Source organism: Salvelinus sp. IW2-2015, linkage group LG1 (assembly GCF_002910315.2).
Source record: "Salvelinus sp. IW2-2015 linkage group LG1, ASM291031v2, whole genome shotgun sequence".
Taxonomy (NCBI): Eukaryota; Metazoa; Chordata; class Actinopteri; order Salmoniformes; family Salmonidae; genus Salvelinus; species Salvelinus sp. IW2-2015.
Genome location: NC_036838.1, coordinates 21,862,414 through 21,878,308, shown reverse-complemented (window position 1 = coordinate 21,878,308; position 15,895 = coordinate 21,862,414). Strand labels below are relative to the sequence as shown.

Genomic DNA, 15,895 nt, shown 5'->3' with positions numbered 1-15,895 from the left:
CCAAGGATGAACCAAGACTTGTGGTCTACCATTGTTTTTCTGATGTCTTGGCTGATTTCTTTTGATTTTCCCATGATGTCAAGCACAGAGGCACTGAGTTTGAAGGTAGGCCTTGAAATACATCCACAGGTACACCTCCAATTGACTCAAATGATGTCAATTAGCCTATCAGAAGCTTCTAAAGCCATGACATCATTTTCTGGAATTTTCCAAGCTGTTTAAAGGCACAGTCAACTTAGTGTATGTAAACTTCTGACCCACTGGAATTGTGATACAGTGAATTATATGTGAAATAATCTGTCTGTAAACAATTGTTGGAAAAATTACTTGTGTCATGCACAAAGTAGATGTCCTAACTGACTTGCCAAAACTATAGTTTGTTAACAAGAAATATGTGGAGTGGTTGAAAAACGAGTTTTAATGACTCCAACCAGAGAGAGAGAGAGAGAGAGAGAGAGAATCTATGGAAATAGAGAGGCTTTTGATGAATATGTAGTGACCAATAGAGAAACCCCCTTGAGCCTGCCTCTGCTTCCTCTTCAAACCTCCTGTCATCGCAGAACATCATGACCAACTACCTTTCACATCTCCTCAGCGTGGGGAGGGGAGGACGAGCCACAGCGCTAAGCCCCTGTGGTTTCACCGAGACAAGAGCATGGCACGTAGCCATCTCCCTAGGTTTTGTTCTACTCTTCAGAGACAAAATGAGAACAATTCACAGTATACCTAAACTCTGTTTTATGGGAAGGAAATAGCGACAACTGAAGACTCAAACAATTCTACAGAGATGCAAGGTGAGGCAAAAGTCTGGAACGTTTCCCTCGGGGTGATTTTGTCTGAGCAAAGTCGATCTTTTCAACTGGAAATTTACTTCTGACAGTTAATACATGAATGGTTGGTTGGGAGGGCCTCCGATGGTGGCATGTTCAACAACTCTGAAAGGAGACATTGAACAACACAATGGTGCAACTTTTTCCCAAAGACCAAAAGTATTTAAACACTTAAGCATTTAACTGTATTTTTGTGTGTAGGCCTATTAGCAGTATCATATTAATAGATTTGAATGGAATTCTCCTTATTAACTAAGAACTTATTAAATGAAAGATAGCTAATATCAAATACAACATTGTTTTCCCACTAGGGAATAAAACACAAAGTAGTTCCTTGACTAACTCCTTGTTACTCTGAGGCTGTCATAATATGGACACGGTATAATTGTCCCCTTTCATTCTATAACAACAGTTGCCTGACGACTTATCCTGAATTGAATTCTGAAGCTCTATCGATCGCTCAAACATACATTCAGTCTGAAACTGACATCCGGGAAGTCGCTTATGTTGACTTCAAAATGAGCGGCGTTGTACAAAACTAATTCATCAGCTATTGGATCATCTCTAACCAATCTAACCAATCAGAGTATCAAAGTTGATAACATCATCACGTAGGCCGGCTCTGGCCCAACCCAAATGATCAGAATGTGTTTGCATTCTACAAGACGTCAGGGAGGAAAGCTAACCCAGACTCATCATGGAGAAGAAACGCTAGTGGGCGTGGCATTTGGCCAGAGCGATGTAGATGGGTAGTCAGGCTACAAGAACAGTGACCACTAGAATAAATTGAGTCTCTGCTAGAGAGTATTTTATTTGCAAAATGGTGACACACTTCACTGTTTGAATGGCAGCATACATTGAATATCATCTGTACATTTTCAAAATATGTAAAGTAGCTCAAATGAAATGAAGTCAAACTGACCATGGTCCCACTGTGGAGTTTCACACCAAGATCTGTATTACCCCGTTGCACATAATTGTAATTGTTGATTAATTTGTTTACATAATATGTCATATCACATATTATGTGATCTTGAAAAGCGGATTGTTAACTGGGAATTGGGGAGATTCATAGAGACAACCCACATGGCACAGACGTCAGTTCAACTTCTAGTTTTGATTTACATTTGGTTGAGTTGTCAACTAAGGTGAATTCAACGTGAAAACAAAAACAGAAAATTCCCCATGTCATTGGCTTTGGGCTAAAATTTGGGTGAATAAAATATGAAATGCCCCTAATTTGATTACTTTTTGCAAATCCAATCAGTTTTCCACGTTCAACGTTATCACATAGATTTGTGGGGTTGAAGTGACAATGGAAACTGTGTTGATTCAACCAGTTTTTGCCAAGTGGGAATTAGCTTTGCGAACGGTGTTTGGTGGACTTCTTATTAACATGGATGCTGTATGATAGAGAATGGAGAATGGTTGGATTTGTGTGTCTTGGCCATTTTTCTCACCAAATAGAGAGAGGTAGAACTGAATATCCCTTAAGGTCAGGCACCACAAGCTGAAATTAAATTTTTTCATCTACCTAGCAATTTGGAGATTTTTTTGGTACTTTAGTCCAATAATATTAGTATTTCTAAAAAGTAAAAATAGGTTGATGAAAATGTATATTTTCGTTAGTTTATCATACTACCATCATAAAAAGTTATTGAATTGTAACCCGCTTTAAATGTCCATATATCGATCATTGCAAAGCTCACTACATTGAATCACACAGAATTTAATAAAAGCCCATTTCATAGACAATGTTACAAACTGGACTATATGTAGTAACTTATTTTGAAGAGATGGTGATTGGGTCTAAATACTGTAGGTGTTTGGCGTTTCTCATGGGCACACACTGGTTGAATCAACGTTGTTTCAACGTAATTTCAATGAAATGACCTTGAACCAACGTGGAATAGATGGTGAATTGGTATCTGTGCCCAATGGGTTGGTAGTCTAAATTCAGTCTACTTGTCTTTAACTGCCATTTGCCGAAAGTCAAACTCTTCCCACATGTCAACTCATTTTTGTCAGCCTCAGACGCATCTGCATTCACCAATTTGTGTGTGGTTATCCTTAGAAGTATTCTCCATACTTATACATAGGGAATTGCTGATATGTTGTAAAATTGTTTCTTCTCGACTACATTTTCTTCTGAAAAATGAGCCAGTATGTATTTTACATATCGATCCTGGAGTTTTAACAAAATGAAACCAAAATATTTAGGCTGACTTCATCCAGTGTCCAGAAAAATGAATTTGCGTGATATGCAAATATGCGCATATTTAACAAGGCCACCTAATTTGCATATTTTAATTAAATTATTTCAGAAAAATATATACAAAAAAGTATTATAATTGTGTCCACATTCAACTGGTAAAAGTTGATTGTGATATGATGGGGGGGGGGTTACCCTATTAGGGTGTGGTACCTGGCCTTAAACTTGTCATACTTGGCAGGTGTTCGCCATAATCACTCAAAGGAAGTTTTCCAACAGTTCCTAATTAGCTTTGGACCGGTGTGGATTTATTATGGGTAAAGTCAAGCCTATAAGAGGTCTGCTGCTGCAGGTGCATAATTCGATTGAGAATGCTTTGTCTAATGTGCAGTTACTTCAGAGTACGTGCAGAGCAGGGAGATTTGTGTGTGTGTTTGTGCGCGAGACATCAGAGAGAGAGTAAGCACTTTTAATATTTTGGCCTCATGTAAATTAAACATTTTGTAATCCTTTAACATTCCCCTTGTTTAAAAACGATATTGCACTCTTTCCCATAATAAATAAGGCATTTATACAACTGCATGTGGTTACACTGCGCCTGTAAGGCTTACCATATTTTCCATAGTCTGTAGGACGGCGGTCCCACTGTCATTGATCGGATAATGGATAAGCAGTCATTTCTGAATACCATCTTGGGTAACTTGTACCAATTGGAGCAACTGGTTTCAATACATCTGCTGCTCCAAATACATAGAAGCTATAACCTTTAGAGATCATATGAATAAACAAAGACTGGTGTCTACTCTTATAAGACACAAATTTACGTCACTTTTCAGCATGGGACAACAACACCACATGTCAAATATCTGATAGAAGCAACACATCCTCTTACGCACGAGGTGAGACAAGGGAATTCAATGTAAACCATTGGGGGTAAATGGTGTCGTCCGTTCGATGCTAATCTCTTCCTCGCAATCGCCCAAGTCACAAACGGAGTCGGTGCCATTTTCATTGTTGTGAGTTAACTGTGATATCCTGTCAAACGTGTCCTCGTGCTCAATGCATTCCACTACGTTGGGGATCATATTGACATAGGCGTTCACGATTTCTTTGTGGACAAGTGTGTCCTGGTTGTAGGAGACCAACTCGTTGCTAATATTCACCGTTTCAACTGGTGTGCTGGAGCAGAAATTACGACAACCCAGCAGACTGGCAAATGCTTTTCTGAACTCTGCGTTAAAAGCGTAAATAATAGGATTCATGGATGAATTAGTCCAGCCAAACCACACAAAGACGTCAAATGTTGTCTCGCTGACGCACGGGAGACCTGCATCTTGGTCAGTCTGTGGTTTGTCACAGAATGGAACTATGCAGTTCAAAATAAAAAAAGGTAACCAACAACACACAAAAACACCCATAATGATCGATAACGTTTTTAAAACTTTGGTTTCCCTTTTAATAGACGTTTTCAAGGTATTGTGGTGTTGGCACTCGAGTCTGTTGGTCCTGCAACTTGTGGCGTGCTCTGCCGCGCGCTCTAGGGAAGCTATAGTCCTGATTTGGATCTGAGCAATCCGATAGATTCTCGTGTATGTCACAATCATAATTGCTACGGGTATGTAGAAACTTATTAAAGATGACGATATGGCGTATTCTCTGTTGAGGCTAGAGTCACAGTTTTCCTCTACTTGACCCAAGGAGGCGTTATGCGCTCCAACTATTTCGTCTTCGCTGGCTTTGTGCCAGTTCAGTTGGACGGGTATGAATGAAATGAGAACAGACAAAGTCCACGTGACGCTTATCATCACAAAGGCAACTCGTTGGGTCATTTTTCTCTCGTAGCGGAATGGACTTGATATGGCCCAGTATCTATCCACGCTGATAATGCAGAGGTTGAGGATAGACGCAGTTGAGCACATAATGTCAAACGCCACCCAGTAATTACAAAAAGTGCCAAATGGCCAATACCCCGCCACCTCAGCCACAGCTTTCCATGGCATCACCAGAATTGCAACGAATAAATCCGACACAGCCAAAGAAACAATGAAAATGTTGGTCACTTTACTTCGTAATTGCCGAATTCGTAGCACGGCAGAGCACACCATAAGGTTTCCCAGCAGTGTCCATAGGATGAGCAGTGAGAGCAAACAGCCCGTCACTGTCCGGATGACCAATTCCTTTCCACCGTCGGATGTTCCCTCCGATTCGGTCGAGTTCCACATAATCTCCCCAAGAGATAACGGGATGGAGTGGTTCTTATGTACTGAGTTGTATTTCGCAGGGTTCTCTGTGTCCTCTCAAGTGGAAAGCCAGTCCATTGCGCCATGCGCGTCTGAGGACGCAGTAGTAACCAACTCACGGTGCTCTGTCGTCCCTTCGTCAGCCATTCTATTGGAAATAAATATACAAACAAAGGATTTGAGATTGCTTAGTGAATTTGCGACAAATGTGTTGCATCCACGCTGAACCGAACAGAGCGTTCGGTGCGTCAAAAGATTGAAGCGCGTTGGCGACCGCATGTTATTACCTCGCGTGTCGTCTGACCTGCCATGCCAAAGTAAGACAGCAGCACTGACACTGTTGGTCGAGGCTATTTTGAGTTCGTGAGCGCTTTGAGAAGGGAGGGAGTCCCCTGAGCCAACGCCCCCCCCCCCCCACACACACACACACACTCACACACACACACACACACACACACACACACATACATACCTCCGTTGTGGAAACACGCACTACATGAATTGAGTTTCTACTCCTCTCGCTAGAAAGATACCAATGAGCATTCTATTTGGATTATATTTTTGGATTAGGTTGCACACTCATACTCCAGTTGTGGGTTTCTGTTCTTCAAAAGCAACAATTCAATTTGCAAAATGTAGGCCTGAGTGAATGTTTTTTTAATTTAATCTATACCTTTCTATAAACAGTGAAAGAATTATGGAGCATTTCATTGCTGTGGGGATAATGAATAGTAATATCCAGGGGTGCTGTCAGTGGTACTGAAATTGCACATGGGACAACTCTGCCTCAGGAATGCGAATTTTACGCACGATACTTGTTTTCGAATTAGGCTTTTGTGGATGGAATTCTATTGTTAATCGACGTTGTTTGTGTGAAAACAAACATTGCATACAAGTCATACATTTATAAAGGTCATCACTAGACTACGTTGTGAGCAATTGATAGTACAGCTCTCTCTCTAAATTATGCACGACGCGTTTGGAGTGAGCGTGATGTTTTCAGTTTAATTTCAACTTCAGGCTAGACATCCTAGGTGACTCACTCTCACACTCGACGTGCAAGTAGAAACACAATAACTCAGTGCACTGCAACATCTGCATTTGCAGTGTATCCTCTCTTGCGTTGGCAGTTTCCGTCTTTTAAACGTCATCTTTATTTTTAGCTGTGTCAACAACATGCCTGTCAAATCGATTTCATGCACCATCTACATAATCTCTCAGCGTCCTGCAAAATTCTGTCGAGTAAAATCTAGGATATGTTATGTCGAATTCTGACGATTTACTTCTTTCATTCATGGAAATTTGTKCAAATGATGATCCGTCTTTTTTTTACTGACTTTCACCTTCCTTGAATATAGAGAGTGAGAGTTTACCAAACAAAAGAGATTTGTCAGCCCCTGTACCTGCACAATGTCAATCAATGACAAAGATGTATACAAATTGAACATTTTAATGTTAACTATTTATAATAGGCGAGCATATGCTTACCTATAGAGCATGAATTATATTCAGATAATACTCTGCATTTGAAATTATGATTGACATAATTCAGATAATAAATAGGCTATATCCCAATCATTTGTAAAACCCCTAGGGAATATAGTCACAAACTGTTTTGAAATTATTTAGCAATTCCATTCCAACAAACAATGGGACTAGGCTAACTGACAAAAATGGGTGATTGCAAAATTTTACATTCGCTGACCGTTATTGAAGAGTTGAATACAAAGATAATATAGCACGCTTAGAATTGGGCAACAACCTTAACAATGTATCTGATTCCGAGGTTTTACGCACTAACGCATAGTCGGCTAGAAAGTTAACATTTGTCGCCACCAGGTGGCCAGCTATTCCATCAAGACGACATTTTAGCAAGTTAGAAAATGGTTAGGAAATTCAAATAATTAGCAGGATCAACTAAGGACGGGGTGAGAACTTTAGGCCTATATTCCCAGAGTTCTATAACGAGGCAAATTGATTAATCTTGTTTCCAAAAATATGGTTTTAACTCTTGCGGTGAAAGAAGATAGTTTCTGCTATTTGAGCATTGAGCTATGCTACATAGGCCTATATGCTCCGATGAAGGTCCACAGTGAATTGATGAACTTTTAGCTAACGTGCAAAGATTGAGCGAGCGAGAGAGACCAGGGTCCCCTACCAGCAGTGGGTTATAGGACCCACTGTGTGTACATAGGTTTTATGTGAGTTATATATTCATAACTTCACTGTAGATAATAGACCGAATGTATGTCTTTTCTTTAACTTAAAATGTCAGTTTCACAATCATTTTTATTACAGAGCCAGGAGTCTTTATGTACATTCGCTTTAATCTACGTTCAGATATGTACACAGGGAGGATATAGTATTGGTGCAGGTTTACCAATAAGCATTGACCACAGATTGGCACGTACAACTGAAAACAAGTACAGTAGTTAGCACCAATGTAGAACTCACAGTTTTCTGATAGTCCCTACAGCCTAAATATGTTGTCCAAAAATGAACCATACAGTAGCACTACATTTCACTAATTCATCACAAAATCGATCAACAACATCACAGGTTAAGATTATTGTCAACGCTTACTTTTCAAAACTACATCAATCAAGATATTTGGTTCAGTTTCAGAGTTCTTTCAGTTTGAAGCAACATAWTTGCTTTTTGGAAAATGCATGTCAGTCAATACAGTATATACTGATGTGTGCAAATATTGTATTGTTTCCCTTTTCAATGACATAATAACCGCCCCATTCTTCCGCTGTTTACCAAAACAGTGGCAGGGTGGAACGCTTTGGTGTTGTTTGAACTGCAGATTGTCCCTTTAAGATGCAGAGTGCATACTTAGTCTCTTCACCAACATTATGGAGCGGGAGAGCAAATGGGGCACACTGTCGGCCGGTGACAAGTTTACGGACACTTTCAATGGAGATTCTCCATTGAGCATTTGTTTTAGTCCAGAACTAGGCTTAATATGGGTCCAGGGAATACATCAGTGGGCATTGGGGCACGCTCCACACACTCCCAGGCGGTTTCTTAGTCAAATTGAGTTCCATAACAATTATTGAAATGTTAAATATATTTAAGGGAACCACATTTGAGGTTCATTAGAAGAAGAAACTATATAACTGAAAGGAAAGTAGAGCTACGGGCATTACAGATGAGTCAACACCGTACAGCATTCAACTGTATGTGTATGCCATCAAATATACGCGGAATGATGTCAACAAGTCATGATTGAGGACAGTCAATACAATGAGACGTTTGCGAAAGATTGTGAGAACTACAGTCCAGTGTTCATTTGTTGGAGATTCTGAGAACTACAGTCCAATGGACTTTTTCGAGAGATTGAGAACTACAGTCCAATATTACACCGAAGAGCAATCCAAGTCTAGCGCTGCCCTATACTACAGTACATGTAGGACTCTAGACTGTGGCCAGTCAAGTAGTTCAAGTGTTTGACACAGAAGTATTGAGTTTCCTGTGTATTTTTCTGACCACTGAGAACATCCTCCATGACAGTATGTGCATTTGAAATATACATAAAAATGGCAACACAAAAAAAAAAAAAAAAAACTTTAAGGCTTTTACAGTTGCACGTCATCTTTACAATCCTTAGTACAGTTCTTATGTGACGTTAAATAATCGAGACCGAGAGAGCTTCTTTGGCTTCTCTATGATGTTGGAGTACTGCTGCAAACACAGTGGTGTGTGTGAAATCAGCGCAACCGGGGATGAGACCCACTAGTCTCACCATGATACAGGATTTGAAAAATGAATGTGGCATGGCATTTTCGATATAAGTTGTTTCACTGCACCATCTACTTTCATCATGTATCATCACTTATCATGCTCCACTCTCATGATGCATTCATACATAGCCTGGCTTACATCTGTACTAGATCTGAGAGACAACTCGACACTAAACTATTACATACGCGTTTAATAACGCGTTCAACAAAACTTTGATGAACATCAAAAGACAAACCCAAACACTTGTTATAACAGAGACCTAAATTCAAATGTCAATTTCACTTTTCAGTGCAGCAACACACAGYAAAGCAAATACTATTTGAAATCTTTCAAAGACTTTGGCGTTTTGGGTGAGCCTTCCCGGGGCGGGGGATCAGTTCTTGCACATTTGGGGCTATTCCATTGGTTACATTGTGCCAGGCTAGCTCAATCAAGCACAGCTAAAGTATTTGAAAGATTCCGAATACTATTTGAATCCAGGGTCTGATATCAATGTAATTTGTTGTTTATATCTGGTGCTATAAAATGTTTCCGAAGATGCATCGCTACAAGGGACATCTCATCTAGTATAATCCCCCTAAACTGACATGTTTCAATGCTTATTTAGAAGTCTAAAGTACATGACAAGAGCTCCTCCTGAAAGGTTGACCTGTGTTGCTATTAATTTCCTCTATGGAGCCCTTGGTGACAAGTGTTCTTGTGCATGTTGCGTCGTCTCGTCGGTCCCTCTTCGTCTTGTCACACCCTTCGGAAGACTTCGAAGAGGGAGGCCACAGAGTGCATGCGGTAAAAGAGGTTCATGGGCACGGCAAAATTGAGAACTGTTGTCCATATGGTGAAGCCAAACGTCTCCTGCTCCAGGCCGTTGTCATACTGGGGTCTGCAGCCGAAGGCGGGGAGGATCCAGAGCTGCAGTGAGGAGATACCAAATAAGGTTAAACTTACCTTGTTGTTGTTTTTGTTTTGTTTTTGTGTGTGGTGAAAAAGCCTTGTATTTTCATAAACTCACACACAATACATTTCCCTACTGGAACATTGCATTAAAGGTAGAGAATAAGAGTAGCTAGTAGGGTAAGAAATGGGGAATCCTATGCGTTTGAGAACTAGTTATGAGACAATAACATCAATGCTGACTATTGTCAATAAATAAATGATAAATTATAAGTTAAAAAAAACAGCAAGCTTACTGAGATGTTGCACATGAAGAGGAAGACAGCGATGTTCTTCAGAATCTGCCTCTTCTTGCTCGGGGTCTCCGCTACGTTGTTCCCGACGTGCAGGGGCACTGCCGAATGTTTCCGTGGGCTGAATGTTCCGTAAACCTGTCCGTTCTCCACCTGCTCGTTCTCCAGCGTGACACAGCCCTTGTCTGGGTTCTCGTACGCCCGGTTGATGATGCCGTTGTAGGGCGGCGCCAAGGAGGAGGTCACAGAGAAGATCTCCGGCACAGGCCCCGCCGCCTCAGCGTCCACCCTCTCACCGTCCTCCCGCTGGCGGTAGAGGGACTCTATGATGAACAGGTTCTGGATGTACTTCTCCAGGACGATGAGCAGCGAGTACATCAGGTTGGTCCAGCGGTAGCTCGGGCTGCTGCTTGAGGCTGTCACAGCCACCACGCTGCACCAGGACATGAGCCAGGAGCCCACCGACGATCCGAATAGGATCTCTGTGTCCAGCGTCCGCGAGGGGTTCTTGGTGGTGTCCATGGGCATAGGGTCGGCACGGTATATGAGCAGACCCGTGGCCCCGGCCGAGCACATGAACACCAGCATGACGATGCCGTAGCAGTAGAACATTGCGATGGCCGACTCCCGGGTGTCCATCGACTCTTCCACATGGATGATGTAGACCACCAGCACGCCGATGGTGCTGGCCAGGGCGACAAGACCCAGGATGGGGCCGACCACCAGCCCCTGGGTCCTGGTAGCCGGCCTTTTCCGGTTGTACTGGAGGTCAATGCTGCGCCCTATGTTCTTCCACATGACGAAGAGCATTGCAGAGACAAAGATGTGGTACTCTATGTTGAAGGGGTATAGGTAGTAGAGGCTGTTGGAGAACATGGAGCAGGCGCTGGTAGTGCAATTACAGTGAGGCTCCATATCCACTGAAACACATAGAAAAAAACAATATCTTGTCAGTTTCAAGCACAGTGAAATCCCACTTCTGCAACCATAATGTACTTTACAAAACAGTGGCCTCCAGTTTGTGTATACAACTAGACTACACAGAGGATGTAAACTCCCAAGTTATTCAAATATAACAAAATAAATTATATATGGCAATAAAGTATATTTCAACGTTTTTTTTTTCATGAAGCCAGTTGTTTTCTTTGTGTCTTATATAACATAATTAATCAATTCTTTGCCATCAGAGTCTAAAGCAACAATACACTTTAAAGGGAGGTAGGAATTGAATTTAGAATTCAGTTATTTACCAAATGAATTGATCTGGACAGGAATATAGAGAAAATGTCCTGTTAGGGCCTCCCAGCTCAATGTCCTAGTCATTTCAACTTTGACAATCCATCATGTACCAGTGGGTGGTCTGATAAATATTCCCACAAACTCCTCTTCACATGTGTGATGAGGATCATCAGGTTGGTGGATCAAGTGTATCAATCAACCTTCTGAACACCAAAATACACAATTCCACAAAATGGTATACAATGACTTCTAGTCTTTCCTCAAAATAATGCTTCCCTTTGTACTTGAAGCCCTTACCATTTGTACTACTCTTTCCTAGTGCTGCCCTCTAGAGACTGCTTTTAAACTCAACCCTGAAGCACTACTATCTCTACCCACTCACGACCCCCTCCCCAAAGGGTACCACTACGGCCCTGTTCTCTTTAATTAAAAAGGGAACAACAGCGGCACAGTCAGCCTCACAGTCGGCCGGATATGAGGGGGCCGGTGGAGCAGCCACGGCTTAAGATGTATCAGTTACTGTAATTGCAGCGCCCATGGGAGCAGCCCGGCCTGGGACAAAGGCGTCTGAGGTCGCTAGAGCAGGGGGGGGGGGGGGGGGGGGGGGGGGGGGGKGGGGGCCAGCGACCGTGCATGTCTCGTGAAACCTAAGAGAGAGGCGTTCGACACAAACAAGACCTGCCAGACTGCCTAATCCATCCCACCTTCCCCTCCAACCCCCCTCGCACCCCTGTCTTTCATCCAATGAAGTGAGCTTCTCAAGTGAACTATTGTCCTTTTTTCTTTGGGTACAAGCAGCCACTCGACCCCTGGTCCCCTTACCTATGGTGAGGTTTACATAGCCCAGGGAAGAGAGCCTTCTCTTGTGGTTGTTTAGGAAGTGCTCAGCCTCAGACATCACACCGTTGCACCACAGTAGCAGGTTGGTGAAGACTGCATGGATGACGCCAAATCTGAGGGAAACACATGAAACAAAATGGAACAAAATGAATTTACATTGACACTTTAAATTAGTACAATGTTTATAACAGGATAAATAAACTCATCAACTGTTTTATTGAATTGCACCAATGAAAAAGGTACTTGAGTATAACCTAAACATACCTTAGGCTTGAGAGGCGTGCATGGGTTGTGACATTCTCAAAATACTGGTTTATTATATTTCACAATACCTTTCAAAGGTCTCGAAGGTCTTGATGACGTCCTTGATGTGAAACCAAAGGAAATGCACCTAAAACAAAACTCAAAATTATACTTGTATCATAGCACTGACAAGACACACTACATAATACAAAAAAAATACAAAAAACATTCAAATTCTGGTGAAGGCTTTCATTTGGACTGTGAAAATGAATCATCAGAATGTGAAGGCCATATCAAGCGACCTCTCAGCTGATGGATTACGTTAGTGCTACATTAGACTCCAGTAACATGGACAATGACAGGATTATGTTGTACAGACAACTCTCTTGCCCGAGCAACAAAGCTTACATTATTCCACTCCAAGACAAAGCACTATACCTGTTTAAGTGGAATTTCGATACCATTACTCAATAACTTTTCAAACAGAGCAGCCAATTTACCTGTAACACTTTACATATTTAAGAGGACAAAGGGGTTTATTCATGGTTTATAAGCGGTTAATTGTTACTTAGTCTGTGTACATTGCAATTGTAGGCTCCAATAACACATTGGTTTAAACGGTGTGCTTGTCATTTAGCTGCTTGGCAAATACTGAGCTTATGTGGCTGCACTGTCAATAATAACAGTAATAATCATTAGAACATTCACAAGCATATTATTAAGCAAGCACCAAAAATAACAATCTTTAAATGAATAATGAACCGTTTAGAAATTACAGACCACTTTATAAATCCTTGAAAGTATAGGCCATAATGAAAAGCGTGATCAAATTAACATAKAATGGGGGTTGTATCTTACCTGTGCTATCGTGTGAGTTGCGTGGATGATAGGGTATACCCCTAGAACAGCCGACACGCATGATCGATAGCCCACAAAATAACCAATTCGGAAGGCATCCATAATCAACGAGAGGAGCGCAAGAAGAGTTAACCCACCTATATCAATGAAACATTCGTTATTATGCGGCTGCACGGAAAACTATGCAAAATAACTTTTAATTGCTTTTGATGTCAATAAAATGTTTGAAAAACAAATATATTCGGAAAATACGCCACATTTAGCTAGTTGAGAAGCATTAAACTATATAAAACATTCAAGATATAATATAATACCACGTTATTCCTATGGACTAATAACGACCTTGAGATGAAATAAATACATTTTTACGTAAGGGAAAGACTAAATCTTCCAAACATGCGTGTCAGCTTCACCTCTTATCCAACAGGTAGTGGCATGCACATCCTTTTCTGGCTGTAAGTTACTCTGCCTGTCTCTGCTCACGATGTACCATATCATCCATATCAGCTGGAGGATCATGAGGGTCGTRATAAACGACAGCAGGTGCTCTTCCTTCACTGATGCGCCATGGTGCGCAATAGCCAGCATCAGCGACACGCCGATCAACAGTAAATTAGTCCCATACTGGCCGCTCAGGATCTCCGCGTTCTTCTGCGGATAGTCCTCAGTCAAACTGACTTTCAACTTGGTGAATATTCTCTTTTCTCGCTCTGAGCTGGAGGACGAGGTAGTGGAACTGTGGCTGTAGGACTTATTTAAACACATAAGATCGAGGCCTCCGTGCTCAACCATGGCGCCGAAATCTGTAACATTCGAGTCTGAACGTAAGAGCAAAGTCAAAACTGTGCGCTATAAGTGCATTTGTGGAAGGCCAAGCGCGCAACCTGTTGCAACAAGGCGGGGACGCAAATGGATAGGAACTGTGCCAATTGCATGTTGATTCAATCCAAAGACGGTCTCAATTGTTTCGCATGCTTTCAGTGTCCAGTTTCCCTAACTTCACTGTTTGATGTAACCTATTGTCACCCTGGACCATTTAGCTGAAATTAGGCTACTTTATAGCGCATCATATACCCTCTAGCAGTGTGAATTCAGATTAATAGATTGAGTTTCAGCCATCGGTGACCGCCATCCGTTGTCCGATTGGACCTGTCATACGTTTTTTTGCTAAATTGGTGGACTAGTAGTGCCAACCATTCACTTAATCTACATAAAAAAATTAAGTGATCATGGAATAACTTAATCCCCAAAAAGCTTTTTCGTCACCGGATCCTCGTTTCTATAGTCGTTGCCAACTAGCACTGCTATCCAAGTCTCTGAGATCCGTTTTGAGGGGTTATCCCGTGTAAAATAAAAAGAAAACGATATTTGTCAAACCACTTAGGCGAGGTTTTATAGGTATGGGGCTAAGAGTCTTCCCAACTCTCCAAATGTGCTCGTACCCAACCGCCCCTCAGTCCAATAGTCCGTTAACGTGTACCTCCACTTGCCTTGTCATGGTTAAGAACTATGCTTTCCAAGAGTGAAAAAAACTGAATCGGATTTCAATGGTCGAATTTACAATGGCCCTTTTTGTAAATGGATTTGTTTAAGTAGGAGGACTCATCTTCAATGAGAATTGCTCCCCAGCCCCCCTCCCCTTGAAATGAAATCGTCTTTGGCAACATCTAGAGCACTAAGGGGATTGTGTGAGGGGGATATAAGTAAAGTCAAAATTAACCTAGTCTATTTGTTGTCCCCCCCCCTCTGACACATTTATCAAATGCATGATAACATATTGCATGCAATAGGCTATCAATGCGTGGTAGATAGTGTGAGATACACTTAGTGAAATTGATACAGGTAGGAGTAATGGTTTAACAATGGGAGCCATTATATTTCAATATCCTTCGGGAACTCTGGGAAAATCTGACCCGGGAACCCCTGACCAAGATGTTGTCCCGAGTGGTTTACACCTTTTACGCATGACTCCAAATTCCCTTTGGTGCTTTTTATGTTGCCATAGCTGCAGTTTTAGAGGCTGCAAATTATACATTGACCAGGGTGCATTGAATAGTGCTTACAGGAGAGGCGTAAAACAAATACAGGGCCATGAAATAATGATCAATTAGCTCATGAGATGGGTTGGCGCAGATCTATATCGAATCTCAATACTACTCTACATGCCTAATCAGAACTTCGTTTCCGTTGTTGTATTTACACTCGTTGTTTTGATCATTGCAGTCAAAGCATCAGGAAATTAACTCATGGACTCTCAGTTGAGGTGATCATCAGCGCTAACCTTTCTGAATGGGAATCCTAATCGGAGATGACACCATGTCGTTAATCATTGCTCTCGATTCCTATCAGTCAAGTAAACAAACATCCATTAAATGTTAATTCCATCAACCTGATTGATTCTGTTTCTGGGCATTTCAAATTGATCGGAGACGGTCATTTTGAACAGTGGAGCGCGCGTGCATGCATGGTGGGGTTCCAACTTCCCTGTGCTCTTATTCAACC

At 41.6% G+C, this 15,895-nt stretch overlaps 2 protein-coding genes across 2 annotated transcripts; both read right to left on the bottom strand.

Annotated features, from left to right (window-relative positions):
* Positions 1–1,612: 1,612 nt before the first annotated feature.
* LOC111962520 (D(1B) dopamine receptor-like) lies at positions 1,613–5,598 on the bottom strand. Its single transcript, XM_023985668.2, has one exon. It carries the CDS (start codon positions 5,262–5,264, stop codon positions 3,957–3,959), a length of 1,308 nt encoding a protein of 435 aa, XP_023841436.1. The 5' UTR covers positions 5,265–5,598; the 3' UTR covers positions 1,613–3,956.
* A 4,067-nt stretch (positions 5,599–9,665) lies between these two features.
* On the bottom strand, positions 9,666–14,277 carry otop1 (otopetrin 1). The gene is made up of 6 exons (XM_023985656.2): positions 13,807–14,277; positions 13,394–13,530; positions 12,625–12,683; positions 12,275–12,405; positions 10,217–11,133; positions 9,666–9,938 (listed from the first exon to the last, which is right to left on the bottom strand). Exons 1-6 carry the CDS (start codon positions 14,183–14,185, stop codon positions 9,768–9,770), a joined length of 1,794 nt encoding a protein of 597 aa, XP_023841424.1. The 5' UTR covers positions 14,186–14,277; the 3' UTR covers positions 9,666–9,767.
* Positions 14,278–15,895: the final 1,618 nt, after the last annotated feature.

Coding starts and splice junctions, on each gene's coding strand:
- LOC111962520 (XM_023985668.2), bottom strand. CDS start 5,264: ATGTGGAACTCGACCGAATCGGAGGGAACATCCGACGGTGGAAAGGAA.